Here is a 19,501-nt window from a genome sequence, read left to right as displayed (position 1 = left end):
CCACCTACAGGTTGACAGTCGAAAAACACCCATTTTATAAAAAAAACGACGTACAAAAAAAGCCAGGACCAACAAAAACACTCCACGAACAAAAACACCCATCTACTTAAAAGGTTGTACACAAAAGGATGCGCAAAAAGGACGCAAAAAAAAAACCCTCTATCAGAAAAGATGCAAAGAAACACCATTCTCGTCCAAAAGGGACACTCAAACAACCTGGATGCATATGGAAGACCCCTGCTCATAAAAAATAGCAATCAGTCGTTTATAGATATAGAAAGATGATGAAAAACACTCCTCTCCTATAAGGATGCAAAAAAAACACCCCTGTTTTTATAGAGACCATACAAATCCAACCTACTCTCAAAAAGGACCCCAAAGAAACACCACTCTCCTAAAACTAAGATGCAAAAAACACAAATACAGTTTTTCTAAAAAGAAAGGATGTAAAAAAAACACCACTCTCCCAAAACAGCCCCCTAAAAAAACAACCCAAATATAATTTCCTAAAAATGGGAAACACAAGCACAAAAAAAACATTTGCCCCCCCCCAAAAAAAAGAGGGGAAACACTCCTCACATAGAAAATGACTCACAAAACACCCTACTCATTACAAAAAAAAAAATCAAGTTTCGGGTGAGCGGTGAGGATAGAATACAATCAAACACAACAGAAAAGACTTGCATTCATTACCGTTAAATTAAATTAATTTTAAAGTGCCGATTCATTAGTACAAAAAAACATACAAAGAACAATAAACAATAACTATCAACAACAACATCTAACTATAAAATCTGATATGAAATCGTCAAATTGAAATTAGTTACGTCATTGGCTTTTTTGTGCCCGACTTGCATAGTCAATGAAAGCCAAAGGAGGAAAATGTTCACTACAATACCGGAAACGTCCAGCTGAGGGCGACAGATACGACTCATTTTGCATTATCGGTTTCCGCCATGTTCAGCAGGTTGAACGGTGGTGGGAAGGTAAGTCAAGTAATAAAGATAAATAAATAAAAAGAATAAAATAAAATAAATTAATTAATGAATACATAAATACTTGGTTACTGTCACAAAGTAAATTTTTATTCTTTTTTTTTCTTCGTATCTTACACAATGGAAGTTAATAAAAAAGGGGGAACTAATTTGTGCGCAGCATTGTATTTTTTATTTTCATTGGGTGATGAGATAATAGCTACTGTGTAATTGACAGTAAAGTATGTTTTGGATGACCAAAAAAGTAAAAAGAATCAACTTCCTGAATACCAGAAGACGCACAAATTAAGGATTCAACAAGCATAGTGTAGCGCCTATGTGCCAAAATCTAACAATTTTAACAGCCTTGTTTTGTGTTTTGTTGTCAGGAATAGACTGTATGTGATGTGGATCATGTATCATTTTTATACATTTGTTTAGGTCCTCAATAATTGAACTACTGATTATATCCGTTTAATTGTGTGACAAACTTGAGTTGAACAGAATAAACTGTAGCTAGAAAACTACTTGACTCAAATCATTTTGAAGTTGTCTTTGTCTTAAGCACCACCTTCTCGTTGTGCTGTGTGTAGAGTTTTCTGTTTTGCCGCCTCAGGCTCGGCGCAGGAAACGAAGGTCGATGGGCTTTGCAGGAATGAGCAGCGTCCGCGTTTTGGCCTGGACGGTGGCGCAATCGTCGCCCCCCGGTCGGACCTCGTAGTGCTGCATCAGCTGCCAACCACAAGTTGGTATTCCTGACTAATTTCTTAGCAAGAAAAATTCTGGTCATGGGACGCTCACCCTGCACAGAGCAAAGTACATCTCCATCTCAGCCACTCGCTTCCCCACGCAGGCTCTCACGCCCACGCCAAAGGGGATGAAGCTGTACGGGTGGTGCTGGAAGAAGCCTGCCGTCATCCTCCCGGCGCGGAGCCATCGCTCTGGCATGAACGCGTCGGCACGGGAGAATTGCGTCTCGTCGCGGCTGACGACGTAGTGGCATAGGTGGAACTGAGTCTGGAAGCAACATGGCACAAGTTTGTCTTGCAGGTCTCACAGAGGCATGTGAAAGCATTTCAATTCATCCAATTTACCTTGAAAAAGTAACTTTGTTACTTTAATGATGCCTTGCTGTACAAATAACACGATTACTTTCCTGATTACTTCATTTTAAATGTAACTAAGTTAGATTACAAGTGACTAGCGTTTTATAATATACATTGTTTATAAAGATGGTGATTAAGATTGACTCCTGCAGTTGCACAACCTGATGAGACTCTGTAATCATTCATGTTTTTTTTTTTGTTTTTTTTTATTGGACACATAGCATGCAACAAAGCTTAATATTTTTGTTTTGGCCTGACACAAACTCCAAAGTCAGAATCTTTGGCTGAAAATGTGACAATGCGTTTGTGATGACACTCCCTCATAAGGGAAAGTGAACTTGAAGACTCCCAATGTTCAAGCTGAAATGACCTCTAATTCCCTTTCTTACCTGTTCCATAATGTACAGTAATTTGTTGAACGCATTGCATGACTACTAAGGTGTTAGGAATTAATTGTCCTCCTGTATCGTACCATTCATTAACTCTAAGTTTCGTAGCATGCACAATGCATGCGAGGGGAAGTGACCAGGCCTGAGAAGTGTGTTCTGTTTATTTAAGTCATGTCAATCCTTTCTCACTGCTGCAACCTAGAGGTGGTCAACTGCAACTGCATGCGATGGTGAAACGTACCACCCTTTGAAATGCTGATTTCACCTTCAAGTTGAAAAAAAATATAAAAGTAAATGTAATCCGATTTCTTGATGTGAAAAAGCTTACTTGAAAATAACCACAAATGCCCACGATGCACTTTACATATGTAGTAGGTCTCAATGTTACACTCCTCACACGTGATAAGACCAACTGAACCCCCGCATGAGCAAGCACCAGGCAACAGAGGCAAGGAATCCCTCCTTCTAAGGAAGAAACCTCCAGCAGACGCCTTACTCAGTGTGTGTGTACCTTCTTTGGGAACCAGTAGTTGTCCAGCACCACTTCATTTTCGGTAACAAAGCGTCCGTTGCCAGGAACAACAGGATACAAGCTGGAAGGAAAGAACAGAGTGGAGAGTCAACTCACACGCGAGACCAGGATAATAAACACTTGGTGTGCATAGAACCCTGGCCTGGGCGGGTCCAAATATTGCGTGCGAGTGGAGCGCATGAATCCGCTCACCGTAACGTCTCCTTGATGACAGCCTTCAAGTACGGCATTTCTTTAAGGTCGTCCATGCTGGGCTTGCGTTTGTCGGCACACGCGGCATTCACCTCGCTATGGAGTCGATCCTGAGCTCGCGGGTCCCTCGCCAAGTGATACAAGGCCCAAGAAAGCGTGTTGGAGGTCTGACATCAAGAGATTCATTTTGGAGCACACTTGGAGACAATTTTAGCATTGGACATGACCCAAGATAAGCGACGGTTGAGAGCGGGTGTTCCGGAACGACAAACAAGTCTCAGCCTGACGCGCTAAGTCATCAAGATTGACACAGCTGCTTGCAGGCACAGCAAGTTTGAATCCAGCGAGGGAATCCATCCGCAGCCAAGTGAAACGCTTTGAGTTGGCTGCAGATTGAGTCCTGCATCGGAAAACGAGCCATCTTCCTTGACCCGATTGTTCACTAGCACCAAAAAACAGGAAATATCGCACAGGCAAATTTCTTTATGCTGCAGTTTGAGAAGATTTTGTTTGAGATTTGGGATATAGCTCAAGTGAAATGTTTTCATTGTTGAAACAAAACTTAGTGCCATTGTTCGGATTTGCGCTTCGTGTCTCAGATGAAGCAAGTCGCTTCAAAAACTTGAAGTGAAACATCTGAATTTGATTGTTTAAATTGGAAGATTATGGAAAAGAGAAACTAACTCCTCTTGTGGGCCAAATTCGGTCTAATAGCACTCCGGAATTACAATGACATGTTTGAAAAAAAAAAAAAAAAAAAAAAAGACCAAACGTATCTGGCCGGACCAAAAAAAAGCGTCACAGAAAAAATGAAATTGTGTTTTGTATGTTTATGAATGTCTCTCATGGCTGACGCAAGCGGCCTTTAAATGCAGCACACATTCCGGAAACACGCCAAACAGTGAAGAAGAAAGAGATTCACCGTCAGAGCAAAGTGTGGGCAGATTTGGATGAAAAACGGAATGTTTTGATTGGATGACAGTCAACAAGTTTGTTTGGATCAAAGCAGGTCAACATTGTGAAGTTAAATTATCCAGTGGAATGCGAATTGTTAAAATTTGAGGAAATACAGTTCTGGCAAAATTAATAAATAAAATTGGCTGATTTATTTTTTCAGATTTCTCCTTCAGTTGTAAGCGTTAACAAATACGATAAGAAAAAATATTGTCAAACAATCCAATATATTTCTTTATTGTTGGAAATGTTCGGTGAGCATTATTTTATTTTTTATTTATTTATTTTACATATTTTGAAAATCAATCAGCCAATAAATCAGTAATGGGATTCCCCCCCCCCCCAAAAAAAAAAAATCCATATCAGTCAGGCCCTAAAATGCGGCAAAGCGCTGTTTGTGGCCGAGCCTGTCCTGTAAACGTGTACGAAAAACTGTTCTCACTGTGTCGACTCCGCCCAGCAGCAGCTCGGTCACGCTGATGTAGATCTCAGATCGGGTTATCTTGTCGCAGGACAGCAGGTAGGTGAGATACAAGCCTTCCGTCAGCTCACCTCGCTCCGTCTGGGTTTGAATGTCAGCCAATCTGCTGTCGATGAGCCTCTGCGCTACAAGCGTTAAAATTCATCGTCAGATTGGTCATCTCAAAACCGAAAGAATCTTCAAGCCCGGGGATTTTTTTGCTTAATAAAAACGTAACCAAAAAAATTAAAACAACTGTTCAAGCCTACCAGTGTCATAGAGGTCATCCCAGGCTTGAACAAAGCGTTTCCAAAAAGGCAGGATGCGGCGGGTCCAGCGTGGAAAGATGACAACAATCTCAGATAGCGTCAGCATGTCGTTGACGGCGCCGATGAAGCGCGCCGTGTCTTTGGGAATCTCCTCCTGGAGGCAGCCCAGCCTGGTCTCAAACAAAATGGACGAGATACCTGCATGACGGCGTTCAAGAAAGCTTCTACAGCACCTCACCGCCGATGCCTTCAGCATCAGCGCAGCGCCGTCTTCACCTTCAAAGCCAAACTTGTAAAGCTCGGCCGTCACGTCGGAAACAGAAACTCCGCCCGGGCTGCGAGTGCGCAGCAACTCGATGCGTTGCAGGAGATCTTCGACCACCTGGTGGATGATGGGAGCGTAGGCTGATACTTCTTGAAGCTTCAGCATCTTTGGGTTCAGAGCACTGCGGATCCTGTACCACTCCTGACCTTTGCTAAAAGGTCATCAAAAGGTCAGCATTTAGGAAGCTTCATATGTTTTGATTTTCCTATATTCAAGTGCACTTATAATGTTCAAACAGTGTGTAATGGTACAGTGCAATAAACTTTTTTTTTCCCCATTACAGTACATTTTATTAGTTCAGTTCAGTTCAGTTGTATTTAACTTTTAAATCCAATATTTGAATTTAATCTTCATTAACTGTTTGTTTAGGTCAGTGGTTCTCAAATCGTGGGGCGGCGTGACCCTGAGGACATGCTTATTTTCCACCGTACGACAATAAAGTTGTAATTACACATCCGTCCCAGTAGTTGGCAGTGGCGCTCGCATTGCCTATTGTGCGCAGCGAGTATTAACACTACGGTGTAGGTTTGTTTTGCAACGACTATTATTATTGGTTGCGGCAGAGAGTGGGAGCTAGTGGGTGGGGTGCGAATTGTTTTCTTCTTTCAAGGGGGGGTTTAACAGAAAATAAGTGAGAAGCATTGGTTTGGGGCATTTTTTCTTTTATTTTTATGTGCAATACATTTGAATTGAATGATCATTTAAAGACATTTTTTTTCCTATATTTAAGCGCAGAGATCAAGTACGAACTTTGCATTTTGATATCATAGCTTAGGAGATGTGCATGAACTCACTCAACATGCAGGCCGTACGCTTGTCCCCTCAGGTCCCTGTATTCCTTCCAGTGTGGCAGCTCTGCCCGCACAGGGTACCGACCTTCCTGATGGATCACCTGAGCAATGAGCTCAGGACTGGCCACATTGACTAAGTCAAATTGGCCAAACTTGGAGCGCCAAATGGGCCCGTACAGATTCTTCTGTACACCCTGGAGAAAAGGGTCAGGTGAGGAATTCATATTGGAATACAATTGAAAAAATTTGCGTTTATAATAAATAGTCACAGAAAACTGTCCAGCTTCAATAAAATAGCAGAGCTAGAAATACTAAGCTCGCGCTACTATTATAAATTAGCCAACGTTGGCTACAGCAGCTGAATTCCTACTAAAATATAGAAAATAAAAATTAGCTAATGCTAACATCTTGAAATATGCACCTTACCATTTTTAAAAACCTGAAGCTGGTGTTTTTTTAGGCAGGCACAAAACACAACCCATTTACCACAAATATTTTTTTAGCGCTAGTGACAACATTGAATAAAAATTGGAAGGCCAATGTGGAATATATTGCTTTTCAACTCAGAATCCTTCAAATATAAATCAATCAAATCTAATCAGTTTTATTTATTTTCATTGTGTCAAAGAAGCAGTCTCTTTTCTAAAAAATATAAGAATTAGTTTTTAAACATAAGGAGTAAAACTAAATGTTCAAAGAAAGAAAACACATACTTGAAAACTACTTAAGTACGGTAAAGTAACGATAGCGTTCCGACTTCCGCGGTTACGTCGCCGTCGTAAAACGAGCACGGCCTGCAATGAGTTCCACGAATTAGAAATCAAGGAACACAAATCACAAACCAAGTGATAATTGAGCCGTTCTGGACAAGATTTGTTTGGAATTAAATCCACATTCGATCATTTGGAAAATCGGCAAGTACGCACACACCATGCACAATGACTTTCAATTATAATTAGACACGAAGCAGCTTTTAAATAAATTCGTCGAATCACACTATCTCGAACCGAATTTGCTTGCTGAAGGTTTGGGCGGTGGTTGTGCTTACCTGCAGTAAGTGGCTCTTGTCCGCATAGCCTTTGACAAATAACCAGAAAAGTGTTTTAGACAAAGTGGGTCCGGGCAAGTCCTCGATTGTCTTCAGTTTGGCCACTTGTGCTTCAGCCCTTGCTTGGATGAGTGTTCTGGTCCAGAGGCCGACGCCGACCGAACCTCCGCGTCGGCGGAGTGCAAAGAGGTGAGATGTAGAGCGGGACATTTTCTTCTTGTTGTAGGCTCCCGATTTGTTTTTGTGTACGGTGTGCTGTTTGTTTGAGTTTGGGCGTCAATCTGTGTTCTGTTGTCACTCACGCTGTTGGATTTAACGTCACCCAGTGGACAATATGTGCAACTGCATCACAGGACCTATTTTTGTGTGTGTTTTTTTTTCCCTTATTGTTTTTGTTTTTTACTAAATCTAAATTACATGAAAGTAGCGAGAATGTGAGGGCCCGTCAGGGAAATAATTCGGGATTACATCTCATAAACCTCTCACACAAATTATCATGAAACTTTTATTCACGGGTGATATGTTTTGCACACACAGCACTGAATAACTCGATCGCATACACTATGGTGTCAAACTCCGGCCCGCGGGACAAATTTGGCCCACAGTGTAAATATATTGGGCCCGCGAGGCTAGACAAAATGACTACGATACCATTTTAAATTCAGTATGAAAATAGTTACATTTAAAATGATAATAGTAAGTTTGACTTTTTCCCCACTGTGGATTGGAGTTTGAAACCTCTGACAAACACTAAAATTATATAATAAGTTGAAATACACGTTTTTTGTATGGCAGCTCATACAGCATGGTAGTTGTTTTCGGTACGGCATGTAAGAGTGGTTTCAGTAGTATATGTGAGCAAAATTAATTGCAGTTATGTGCGAACAATAAAAATCTGTAGCTTATGTGAAGCAAGCTAAGGCAAAGCGGCTTGTGCGAGAGATAAAGAAAGCGAGCAAAGTAACTCAATGTGCTTCAAAGCAACATTTAAAGTCAAATGAATTTAACACATAAAAGGCAATTCAATTATTATTCTTGGGATAAACTAAGGGTAAGTAAATGGTTCTCACCTTCACTATAAAATGAAATGCCCAGTTCACTTAAAAGTACCGTAATTACTGCCAGGTTTTTCAGAATGTCTTTTACATTTATTCACAGTCTGAAAGAAAATGGGTTACAAAAAATATATATAAGCAATAAAAAAATGACTGATTGGATGAATAACAGTTTATTTATGGCGTGTGGCTTCGGCCAAGCCAGCCTCAGAGACTGGAATGTTAATACAGGAGTTCAGTTAATACATTGGGTTACATCGTCATCTGTGAGGTAGAAAAGAGGTTGCAATCACTTCTGAGTAAAACAATGACATACATTTACTGTTTGAAGAAAACTATACATATACATGAGTTGAAAACAAAAATAGGACATGCTCGATGTCGTACAAAAAGTTAACCCGAGAATACTCAAAAAGAAGAAAAAAAAAAAGAAGATTTCTTCCAAAGGGTGTTCATAGTAATATGCTAAAGCCACAACATTTAAATAAACTTTTTTCATACAGCATTTCTTAAAATGCAAATGAGCCACTTCTTCATGCACAACGATGCACTATAAAATGATGGTTTATGGAGCAGACAGCATAAACGTTATAAAATTGCTTAAAAACAACATGCACTCATTTTAATGAAATTACATGTACAAAGGTAAGTTCCCACAAACAGGCTCAATGAGTTTTAAACCCAAGCATTGCCATTCATATGTATTCAAACTTATTTTGATTCCCATTCTTTTTCATGGATACGTTTTCTGACCCATCAGACGAGCAGGAAGCGGCTGCATAAAGTCTTCAAGACAATGCACTTGAGACTGGCTTCCAAGTATATATTTTTTTGTCTTTTGTCTATTTCTTCTTAAAATTAGGGAATCCTGCCCAAAATGACTTAAGTACACTTAGTATGCAACGAGCAAAATTGTTCAGAACAAGTTGTAGTTTTCAGAAAACATACAAAACGCAACGAGTTCAGTCAGGATGGATGCGGAAAAACGCCACAAAAGCTGACCGATGTGCACTGAGCAAACACAAGCACAAAAAAACGGTAGCGTAGCTACACGTAAGCGACAAGGTATGTAAAAAAATAAATGCTTTCGATAAATAAATATACAAAAATGGAGACAAACAAACGGGAGACTCTGACGGGACAAGAAATAACAAAATCATGATTGTCGTAAAGGGAAAAGTGATGTAGTGATTGCACGGGATACATGAGCCACAAATTCAAGGCCGGCAACAAGTGTGCAGAACAAAAGCACTCACAACCTCCAGCAAGAAAAATGAAAACATGATCAAATTGAATTATTTGGCCAATTGTTTGAAAGAAAGCGACGCAACTAAAAGCTGGAATAATAACGCAACGGATCACATCAATCAATGAACTACGAAAGCACTTTGCTTACAGATTAAAAATTGAGGTCTGTTGTGCTGCTGTGACATGAGTACGCGTGTGAACCTGATAGATGCTCTCCTTCCAGTTGTTTGTTACATGTATTCATAGTGAAATGAAAAAAAAATTAAATCATAGAACGGGAGATTAGTAGAGCCATTGCAATGCATATTTCTTTTCCATAACATTTGGAATTGCTTTCGGCTAAAAGCGCATGACCAGGTATTAGATACCAGTTTGTACCGCAAGGCAACTCATACGTATTAAAACATACATTTGAAATGCAGGCAAAGGGGAAATTTAAATGTCATATGTTCGTTTACATACAGTATTTAGTCTGATTCCTTCTTATTCTATCTTTTCATCAAATGCAATTTGGAGCGATTGTGTGGTCATTCTTGCGATGGGCACACTGAGACTTCTTTAGCATGTATGCCTCCAAAGCCTTTAAAAGTTGCACACCGTGAGGCCACTGCGGGATGCTCGCCAGTTTCAACACGAACCCCGGAACAAACCTCGAGGGGACGAAGAGTACCTGAAGCGTCGATGGGCATACGTTTTTCCACGTCACTCGGCGGGGGCGGGGTCGACGTCCTGGCTGTTATACTCGGCCGTCTCCATCTTGAGGATGTAGGGAATGATGCTGTCAATCGAGACGTTGCCTATCAAGCCGGTGAAGAAGAGCTCCTCTGTGATGTTGGAGTTCATGAGGCGCAGCGCCGGGAGACGAGTCAGGATGCGAGTCAACCTGGGGGCACGCACGCACGCGCACACACAATGAGATGGTTTTGATATTTTGGAACGCGTCAATTGAATTCAAGACTTTATTGAGTGCAGGCTCAATTACACAGCTCCTCGGAAAGCCGTGGTACGATCTGTTTTTGGATGAGGATAAAGAATATATGTGAGTCTGGTGGTTTTAGTTGCGACAGAGGCATGCCTGTAGATCTGTGATTCGCAAAGTGGCATACGAGTACAAATAGTGGTACATGGGCTACCTCTAGTGGTGAGTGAAATAAACACCAGATTAAATAAAAAATAAAATTATATTTAAAACACGAAATTCAACTAAACACAACTAAGGATGCTTGGAGCTATGTTTGCAGCTTGTTTATTTTTTTTTTTTAAATCAGTACAGTACATTTTTTTTTAAATACAGTTCAGTTGTATTTAACTTAATATTTAGATTTAGTCTATTTATGAATTTGAAAACTGTATTTGCTTTGCACCCATTTACTGTCAAACTAAACACAAAACAAATAATTTGTATATAATTCAATAAACCATTAAACATTTGCGTGCAATACATTTTTAATCGAAATTATTTAGGTGATATATTTTCCATTATTTAAAAGCACAGTGTTAATATTCCGAACCTTACAATAAATAAATATACTTTGTAGGAATAAAACCTCTTTCTCGTACTGCTTGAGAATCGCTCATTGTGGTGATACTTTTGACGGTTCAGTCATTTTGGAATGACTGGAATGACGTCAACCAGCCGGGCCGGGACTGCTCCAGGTAGACTTGACATTTGCGGTGGAAGAAGGACAGTTGCTATCCCTTTCGTACCTGTAGGTGTCATCTGGATATGTTTTCTGCACATAATCCTGTAGCTCCATCAAGGCTTTCTCTTGAAACTTCTCCACTTGTCCGCCGCAGTCCACACCGGGGTGATCTGATGACATTAGACAAATACATTTCTGTTTGTATTCCTCACATCCACAGGATTGGACAAATCACAACAGAAATGAGATTTAATGACTCACCGGGACTGAACAAGACGATGGCCTTCAGGTAGGCGTACTCGTAGTTGTCCGTTTCCAACCTGGTCATGCTGTTGCAGAACTCCTGGAACTTCCAGATGTGCTCCATCACCTGCTTTGCCCTCTCCCCGGACAGCTTGTCTGCAGGACAACAAGGTCTGCGTCAACCATGCTGGATGTGTCACCATGAATAGTACGGGTTGAGAAGGTGGAGTCCTGAGAAACATGTGACCCGATACCAGCTTCATTCGTCTGATGTTTTCTTTTTTTTTTTTTTTGCTGATTCACAAGCAAAAAAATTAGATATGATCGCTGAATGGTGGAATTGAACTCAAAGACACATCAAGAGGTTTGTTGCCACTTCCAGTTGAAGATTCATTTTTTTTTAAACCACATAAGTCAGGAAACAATGTCATTCTGTTTTGTTTTTTTGTTGTTTTTTTTTTTAATTAAGCTGGTGAATTAGTTTGACAGAACAAGCCAGCAAAGAATGTGGGTGAAGATCTTCTGACTGCAAGTTCGGAGGCAAAGCGCAAGACCAAAAAGAAGATTTATGGAAGTGATGATGCAAGACTTGCAAATAGCTGGAGTTAGCGCTGAAGACGAAGAAGACAGGGAGAAATGCAAGAGTAGATGTCAACCTGCAGAATGACCGCTCGTATCTATTTGCTGGAGTGAGCCCTCAATTAAGCGTTAAGGCCCAAGGGAAAGAAGCACATGACTTAAATATTCGGTGATCCTCGCTTTTCAATTTTCCATATTTTCAGACAACAAAAATGCTGCCGTTTTGTCCTACGGTGAGATGAAGATGCCGGTGGTCCATACCATCCTGGATGCTGCTCTGCAGGTGGTTGACGATGGCAGCCAGGATGGTGGACAGGTTCATCACATGCGCACATTGAGCGAGACCCAGAGTGAACAGCTCGTTCCAGCAGGCTCGCACCAAGCCGGTGTTTTCTTCCTGCCTGGTAATGAAACATGACAATGAAATAGACAACGTGCTTCATGTCACGTGCACGTCACCTGTGTATGACCGCTTTCTAGAAATGTGCCCCTTAGTTCATGAAACTTTAGGCCAGACTTGACGCCACACACGGAGTACATGCATATTTCATTTGTCCGTAGAAGAGCAGTGTGCGTGTCCTTACCCAAGAGCTAAGAAGGCAGGGATAGAACGTGCCCAGTGCATCGAGAGGAAGAGAAGCCTGGAGGCTGACTCGCAGATGTAGTGTACATTCAGGTACTCAGGCATTGGGCTGGGCATGGTCAGCTAGAAAGAAGACGTGAACACAACAGATGTCCAGGTCATTTCTAGGAGACGTATTCATATCAATCACCTAGGTGGCCTTTCGGTTCCTTTTTTTTCTGCCAATACTGAATGCGGTCATTGTTAAAGAGTTGCGTTGTTGAGACGCCCGATCTCACCCACCTTAAATTTAACATGGCCGTCGGTGAGCAGCGGCCCTTCCACCTCGATGATTGGGGTCTCCTGGTCTTGGCCAATCAGCTGAAAGGTCGTTTCGCTAACGCACTTGTCAGTTATGACGCCCGCTTCGGGTGGATTGAGGACTTTGGCCAGCGTGTCAAAGGCACTGTGAACAACACATAAACACACACAGGCGCGCGCATACGCACGGACATTTGAAGCATCACTAATAATAATAATAAAAATAATAAACAAAAATAAAAAATAAACAAAATAAAATAATTACCAAAAATAAAATAGAATAGAGTAGAATATAAAATTTAAATTAAATAATGTACTTCTACTAAAGTACAAAGTGTGAGCACTCGTTTCCACCTCTGCCCACTTATGGAGTCATGTTTGTGACAAACTAAATCATGAAATTTGCAATGCTTTGCAAACTGACCGTGTTATCTCTGTTGTGTTTTTTTCCATATATTGGCAGTCTGATGAATCGCCGTTTTTCAAGTTCTGCTTTAAAGAGTCACTCAGGCTGGCCAGTGATGTCACCACATTTGCCAGCGTCCCACGGTCACCATGGCCAGACTCCATCTAGAGACAAATACAACAGGAAAGGCTTCAAATTTGGTCCATGTTCTGGTCCACACCAGTAAAAAGCCTGTGGAAATATTTTATGTATATTTTTTGGGGGGACAAGTCAGCACTCTGAGAAACAAAAACAGATGAGACCATAATATCATAAACAGAGGTATAAAAGAGAAATGTGCAGTTGAAGCAAACACGCACTGGCTGCTCTCATTCACACAGTAACACAAAAAAAGGAGTTGTACCTTTGAGTCGGTCGTCAGCACCAGCGTTCCATCACTCTGCATGACAGGCTGCTGGATGTTAACCAGCATCCCCTGGTCCAGCAGGCTCGATCTGCACACGACATACAACCCGACATTGCACATGTTGCAAGTCAACATGCCAAGACTGTGAGGTTCTATTGCCACTCACCTGGAGCCATCCGTCTCTGAGTCCGAGATGAAGGTTGGCGTGGCGATGAGCGGACTGCTCATGTCCTTGCGGATGTAGATTTTTTGGGTGGAGGGTGCGCAGTTGACATGTTTCTCCCTCGGCACCACATCGGCAGGCTTCCTCTCGCTCTGAACGGCTGAGGACAACGAGCAAAATATGTTTGGTATTCCACTCGTAGTTAAATCATCCATTCTCCAAACACCACTTAGCCTGTTGAGGGTCATGGGTGAGATGGAACATGCTGACTTTTGGGGGACCGGCAGACACTGAATTGGCTGCGAGTCAATCATAAGACTACTGTAATTTGATCAATAGAACGCACTACAAGCTGCAAATACAGTGGCACCTCGAGTGTATAAATTCCAAATCATCGTTGTCATTCATAAATTGCAGCCCTACCCAGGATTGTGCACTCTACAATATTACACTTCATAAAAACAGAGTAGCACCATCATGAAGCAGATTACAAAGAATGAAACAATTTATGCATCCAAATTGAATGCTGCAATCCAATTCATTGTGCTGCTCCTTCTGTTGTGCCCACCAGGCCAAATGTATGCATAATACAATCATGCAGACACAAACAAAGAGGAACAGGTCTTCTTTTTCTACGACTCTAAGTGACTCAGTAAAATTATGTAAGGAGGATAAAGAATATATCCCTGTGAGTATGATTATATAATCAGCCTGTGTTTCTCCACTGTTTGTGTTCAAATATTGATAATTGCAAACGTCGCTAACACTGCAACTATTGAGGCTAATCATTAGCATGTCAAGGCCGTTTTCCTTTATACGTTAACATTAAGCTAACTGCCCAATCTTAACGTAATGTTTGGTTGGTATAAGTACAGCACATACTTGAACAAAAAATAAACCTGATGTGTAATTAGAACTGTGTTTTCGGTGCCGTTCGATTGCAGTGAGTTGTTGACTCACAGTCCGTCTTCATCCCCATGTTAAGGCATTTCTTCAACCGACAGAACTGGCAGCGGTTGCGGTGGTGCTTGTTGATGACGCAGTCCTGCTTACTGCGGCAGCTGTAGGTCAGGCTTTTCCTCACACTCCGCTTGAAGAAGCCTTTGCATCCCTCACAACTCATGGCTCCGTAGTGACGGCCTGAAAACAGATGACATGACAGAGAGACTCACTCTGTGTGCGTGCGTGCGAGAGTACATGGCCATGATCTTGGACTGTGGATCTGAATGTCAGACAGACACAAAAAATCCTTGACATAACTGTCAAGTGAAGCACCTGAAGCCTTGTCTCCACACACCACACAGTACTCCACCGTCTGCGGCCGACTCAGATCGCCTGATTGTCCGAGTAGCTGCTCCATGGAGAGAGGATCTGTGACGATCTGGGAAGAAAGTTGGTATCGTCAAGATCAGGGGTGGGCAAACTTTTTGATTGGTGGGCTATAATGGGTTCTAAACTTTGACAGAGGGGCCAAACCAGGAGTAGAAGGATGGAGTGTTTGGGTAACCTCACCTCACCGGAGAAAAAAATATATATAATAATTTTAAATGAAAATGAATAAAAGCATTACGACAAAATATCTGTGTTTGAGATACCAGATTATTTAGAAAATCAAACATTGACAAGGTTTATTCATTTAATTTTTTTTCCAAGTTTGGCGATTAAAACATTTAACTGGCCGCATATAGCCCCCGGGCCGTAGTTTGACCACACCTGGTCAAGATGAATATTAGGACAGATATTTGACCATATTTCCTCTATCTGAGCGTAGAAATCTAAACAGTTTCTGAATCATCTTGGGACAGGAGGGGGGGAATGAGTGCTTATGCCTTTGAAGATGTAAGCTCTTGAGTTACTCACAGGATTATTATTAATTGAACATCCTTGCTATTTCCAAATTACCATTTTTTTTTTTTAAGTGGAACCCATCCCTCACACAAAAAAAAAATCCCTGAAGTGCGGATTTTTTTGTACTCTTGTGTAATGCTCTAAAATGCCACAAGATGGCACCAAAGCCCCGCCAAAAGGGAAGTAGTAACTGTTCTAAATTATTTGTAAATTGGGAAGGAACTACGTTTTGCCCAGGATGCGAGAGCAAGTTATGGAGACTCATTGCCGCATGTCCTTTGCTCAACAAATATTTTGTTACTGTACTTAACTATATTTTTCATGTATCTGCACATTACTTGAGTATTTAATTTTTCTGAAGACGTTTTACTGTTATTCCCTTGAACACAGATGCTTTCTACTTTGTGAACGTAGGCTTGCAACATTTTCAACATTGATTGAGATTTTAGCAAAACAGTATATGCTACAGTACAAAGAAATTAATAAATAATGTCTATGCTTTGTAAATATCGAAATATCAAAGTTCTGCCGGTCACATCAACAGGGAGAATAAGATGATATTTTATGAATTGTATTGCCGTCACCTGTATCCTTCCGGGCATCAGGCTATCTGCAGACGTAAAGATGAGCTGCTTTGTGTTGTGGTTGTCCGGAGAGGTCAGAATAACTTTTCCTGCTCCAGATCCGTCCGATGTGGTCAGAATGAATTGCTGCTTGGGAGCACTGGAAGGGTTCATGGCAGTCACGATCTGAATCTTAGGACCCTTCTGCCGGTCAGTTACAAGCTGAGGAAGCAGAGCGACTGTGTGGCAGACATACCGACACTGGCACAAACAAATGCAGGAAAAGAGTTGAAGGGACTGTACTTGTATCTGCTGTGATGTTGCTGGAGCCGCACTAGACACAACTTGAAAGCGCTGAGGTGACTGACTCATCGCAGAGTCTGTTGGGGACAATGATGCCTACAATTTGAAAGACGTTTCATGGATGTTCATCAAGAAGCCAAAACAAACGCATTGCCGTGCATGCTCTTGTTCACAGAGGGGTCTGTAGTAAGACTATTTTGTCAGAACAGAACCAACATTTCAAATAATAAAACAAATACATTTCACAAAAATACAATTAAAATAAAACAGCATGAAGAAGACCACACTCACCTCTGTCTCGTACTCAAAGTCCGCTTTCTGCTGAGAGAGCAAATTCAGCTTGGCCGTCATATTGATGATGTATTTGTAAGGTCATTAGTGAGGACTGTTTGATACAATGCAAGGTGCATAATTAATCATCGTGAATAATAACAAAAGAACCAATATAATATTTATGATGGTATAAGTTTTGTGGGGGTTTTTTTGTACGAATGCAGCGTTTCCCGACTTTGCCAAGACGCATCTTACATTAGAAATATCTGACGGAACATAAAATGTCAGTCTGTCTGAATTTCTACCATGTCTATTTTTGAGTCAACTTGTCGAAATGTAAATTCATATTTAGATTATGTTTATATATTTTATTTATAGATATAATTATATAGCATCTGAGGCTAAAACCACCATTCAAGACATTATAACTTAATTTATGATCGTGAGATTTGCTCTTTCGGATCTCCGTAGGAGAAAGATGGCGGCAAAACATGTCAGCATCCTGTGTGGAGAGATTCCACCCAAGTGAAATAATTAGCAATTACTCAACCGACAATAGAACATGTTTCCTTGCATATTACTGAAATTTATAGTATTTTTTTTTTTTTAATAAATTAACTTGGGAGACAATCTTAACATTCTACACATTGTTCCTTTCAATAACCCAGTATAAACATGCAAAATATGAAATTATAATAGAAACTTAACGTATCATATAATGAATATAAAGGGTCAGTGCTGGTTTTGGCAGGACCACCAATACATGTGGGACTCTGCATTGACTTTACGCTGCACTGTTAATATTTTGCAGACTGATCAGCACACACTGCAACTAGCACATCTATTTTGATTTAGCTTGTTGTAAAAAAACAAAGACTTCTTGTACATTAAGGACGCTGTTCATATGTTTTATTTGTTCGTAATTCCGTATGGCTGCTTGCCTAGAGCTGTTTTCATTTGATAAATAAAGTATTTGTCTGTCTTTCTTTCTTTCTTTGTTTGTTTACGATGAGAACGCTCGAGCTTTTCCACCCGGAAGTATGGGTGACGTCACGGTACGTGCAGCTCCACAGCGCTTTGGTGATTGGTCCGTCACTATTCCATCAAAACTTGCTTTCCCTACCACATTACGAATCACAACACAACAAAATGGAGAATTTGGCGAGCAGCCAATAACTCTGGGGGCGAAATTTCACAACGAATACATGTCAGCACATTATTGCTCACCCGCACAACATTACAACAGAGGATGTGCTGGAAGCAAATACATATTTGGCGATCCGGCAAGGGAATGGAAGGAGGAGGGAGGGGGAAATCCCACGACATTTCCGCCCCATTTATGTCGCCGGGAAGGCAAAGGTAAAAAGGTCGCGTTGTCTACAGTTAGCTTTCCAAGCTAGCATAACACGACCACTGCCGCAGCGTGTTCGTCATCCCCTGCTGCAGTGACACATTAACAGCTCACGCTTGTCACACTGTACGTCATACATACGTATATGTAAAACCAATTCAGAAGAGCCACTGTGCGCCACGGCCCTCCTCTGCCGTGTCTCGAGTCGCGTATGGGTTCGAGCTAGCATGCAAACTGGGAGATTAGCGCCGCTCTTTTATCATGCGTAATGTCTCAAGGCTTTTCGGTGCTTTTCAAGCTGAGGCCGAGCCTTACCTCAATAGCGTGGACGAGCGAAGATTTCGGAGCTATATAATATTTTATAAAATTAATTATTTGCTTTTTCTGCTGTTAAAGGTCATAGTTCGTGACCCGTTGATGGTTGGAGGTTTTTCTTTTTTTTTTCTCCCCCCCTTCTTCCTCTGTCGCGTCCCCGCGCTCCTCCTCCGGGCGCGTGCGAGCCAGACAGAGGTGACGTCATCTTGTCTACCAATAAAGAGGCACGTGTGCCTCCGTGTTATATTATTCTTTTCCACTATGTTCATGATTGTTTTCTTGTCCAATTGTTCGATTTACTATAATGACTTTTACATTTGTATAATTGTTGTATTTTCTGCAGTTTGCAATAAAGAAAAAATGAAAAAAAAATAAAATTTAAAAAAACAAAAAACGTGTGCCTCCGTGTGAATCCGGGTATCGTTCGTTCTTTCACTCGTGGATTTGGCAATTGAAAATAAACATTTTTTAAAAGTGCCTCATTAGCTTATGGTTGTTTTTGACACTCCTGTCATGCTCAACCCCTCCCCTTATTTTTGTGTTTCCTCAAGTTTGTCTGGTCTGTATCAACTACTTAGGAGTTTATAATTGAAAAAAAAATAATATTTATATATATATATATATATTATAGATAGATAGATATGCTGAATATGTTTTACAACATATTTCCCAAAATGAAAAATTGGATCAAAACATTTATTAAGGGGAAATGGGGATATAGTATAATAGGGGAAATTACAGCACTTGCACGCAAGCACCCTCATCCTGTGGTCACTGTCATTCATTTTGAAATGTGCCACCTTGCAGAGCTCACATAAAAAATTCTATTACAAATTATGAACACAACAATAAACTAGATTTTTTTTTTGACAGCGTCAATCAAAACTGACCTTTATTATCTTTCTAGCAATTCATGTACTGTTGAACTTGAGGATGATTTTGCTGCCTGTTGCTAAGGCTTACATCCCAAAGTTAATCAACCAATAAGATACTCACACATGCTTCGACTTTTTATCTATCTGCAGGCCAAGGTACAGAAAAGTACGGAATTCCGGGCTCTTTGTCCTCAAGTCAAATGCAAAAACCTCTACTTGCTGTTCAAGGAGAGGAAAAAGGGCAGCTCTTTTTTCAAGCTTTAGTTTTTTTTGTATTTTTTTTGTACATTACTCATGATGTCATTAA

General features: G+C 40.8%; 2 protein-coding genes across 5 annotated transcripts; both read right to left on the bottom strand.

Moving 5' to 3' along the window:
- Positions 1 to 1,063: 1,063 nt before the first annotated feature.
- cyp27a2 (cytochrome P450 family 27 subfamily A member 2) lies at positions 1,064 to 7,351 on the bottom strand. Its single transcript, XM_088291635.1, has 9 exons — positions 7,041 to 7,351; positions 5,996 to 6,186; positions 5,153 to 5,352; positions 4,877 to 5,074; positions 4,590 to 4,753; positions 3,194 to 3,360; positions 2,981 to 3,062; positions 1,776 to 1,991; positions 1,064 to 1,706 (listed from the first exon to the last, which is right to left on the bottom strand). Exons 1-9 carry the CDS (start codon positions 7,248 to 7,250, stop codon positions 1,587 to 1,589), a joined length of 1,548 nt encoding a protein of 515 aa, XP_088147761.1. The 5' UTR covers positions 7,251 to 7,351; the 3' UTR covers positions 1,064 to 1,586.
- Positions 7,352 to 8,252: 901 nt separating this feature from the next.
- On the bottom strand, positions 8,253 to 18,522 carry nr2c2 (nuclear receptor subfamily 2, group C, member 2). Of its 4 annotated transcripts, none has more exons than XM_088291450.1 (15): positions 18,320 to 18,522; positions 16,672 to 16,765; positions 16,381 to 16,476; positions 16,099 to 16,299; positions 14,942 to 15,047; positions 14,627 to 14,806; positions 13,670 to 13,826; positions 13,501 to 13,591; positions 13,116 to 13,261; positions 12,674 to 12,836; positions 12,393 to 12,514; positions 12,070 to 12,209; positions 11,248 to 11,385; positions 11,051 to 11,156; positions 8,253 to 10,226 (listed from the first exon to the last, which is right to left on the bottom strand). In XM_088291450.1, exons 2-15 carry the CDS (start codon positions 16,729 to 16,731, stop codon positions 10,046 to 10,048), a joined length of 1,887 nt encoding a protein of 628 aa, XP_088147576.1. In that variant the 5' UTR covers positions 16,732 to 16,765; positions 18,320 to 18,522; the 3' UTR covers positions 8,253 to 10,045. The 4 variants fall into 4 exon arrangements, with proteins under 4 accessions (XP_088147576.1, XP_088147578.1, XP_088147577.1 ...); XM_088291452.1 differs by having other exon boundaries at positions 16,381 to 16,457; XM_088291451.1 differs by lacking the exon at positions 18,320 to 18,522 and adding an exon at positions 18,146 to 18,301.
- Between the last annotated feature and the right edge of the window lie 979 nt (positions 18,523 to 19,501).

This window comes from Idiotropiscis lumnitzeri, chromosome 3 (assembly GCF_059441095.1).
Source record: "Idiotropiscis lumnitzeri isolate Australia: NSW breed Sydney's pygmy pipehorse chromosome 3, RoL_Ilum_1.0, whole genome shotgun sequence".
NCBI classification, from domain to species: Eukaryota; Metazoa; Chordata; class Actinopteri; order Syngnathiformes; family Syngnathidae; genus Idiotropiscis; species Idiotropiscis lumnitzeri.
Note: the sequence above shows the minus strand (reverse complement) of the source record. Positions and strands in the feature narration are given on the sequence as shown.

Bases quoted from the DNA above. Each gene is read 5' to 3' on its own strand.
- cyp27a2 (XM_088291635.1), bottom strand. From the start codon at position 7,250: ATGTCCCGCTCTACATCTCACCTCTTTGCACTCCGCCGACGCGGAGGT. The intron at 5,075-5,152 runs GTGAAGACGGCG...GCCGTCATGCAG, and splicing joins TTACAAGTTTGGCTTTGAAG to GTATCTCGTCCATTTTGTTT. The intron at 1,992-2,980 runs GTACACACACAC...TGTTGCTTCCAG, and splicing joins ACTACTGGTTCCCAAAGAAG to ACTCAGTTCCACCTATGCCA.
- nr2c2 (XM_088291450.1), bottom strand. From the start codon at position 16,731: ATGACGGCCAAGCTGAATTTGCTCTCTCAGCAGAAAGCGGACTTTGAG. The intron at 13,262-13,500 runs GTACAACTCCTT...ATTTGTCTCTAG, and splicing joins TGCTGACGACCGACTCAAAG to ATGGAGTCTGGCCATGGTGA. The intron at 12,837-13,115 runs GTCAGTTTGCAA...TGTTGTTCACAG, and splicing joins AACACAACAGAGATAACACG to TGCCTTTGACACGCTGGCCA.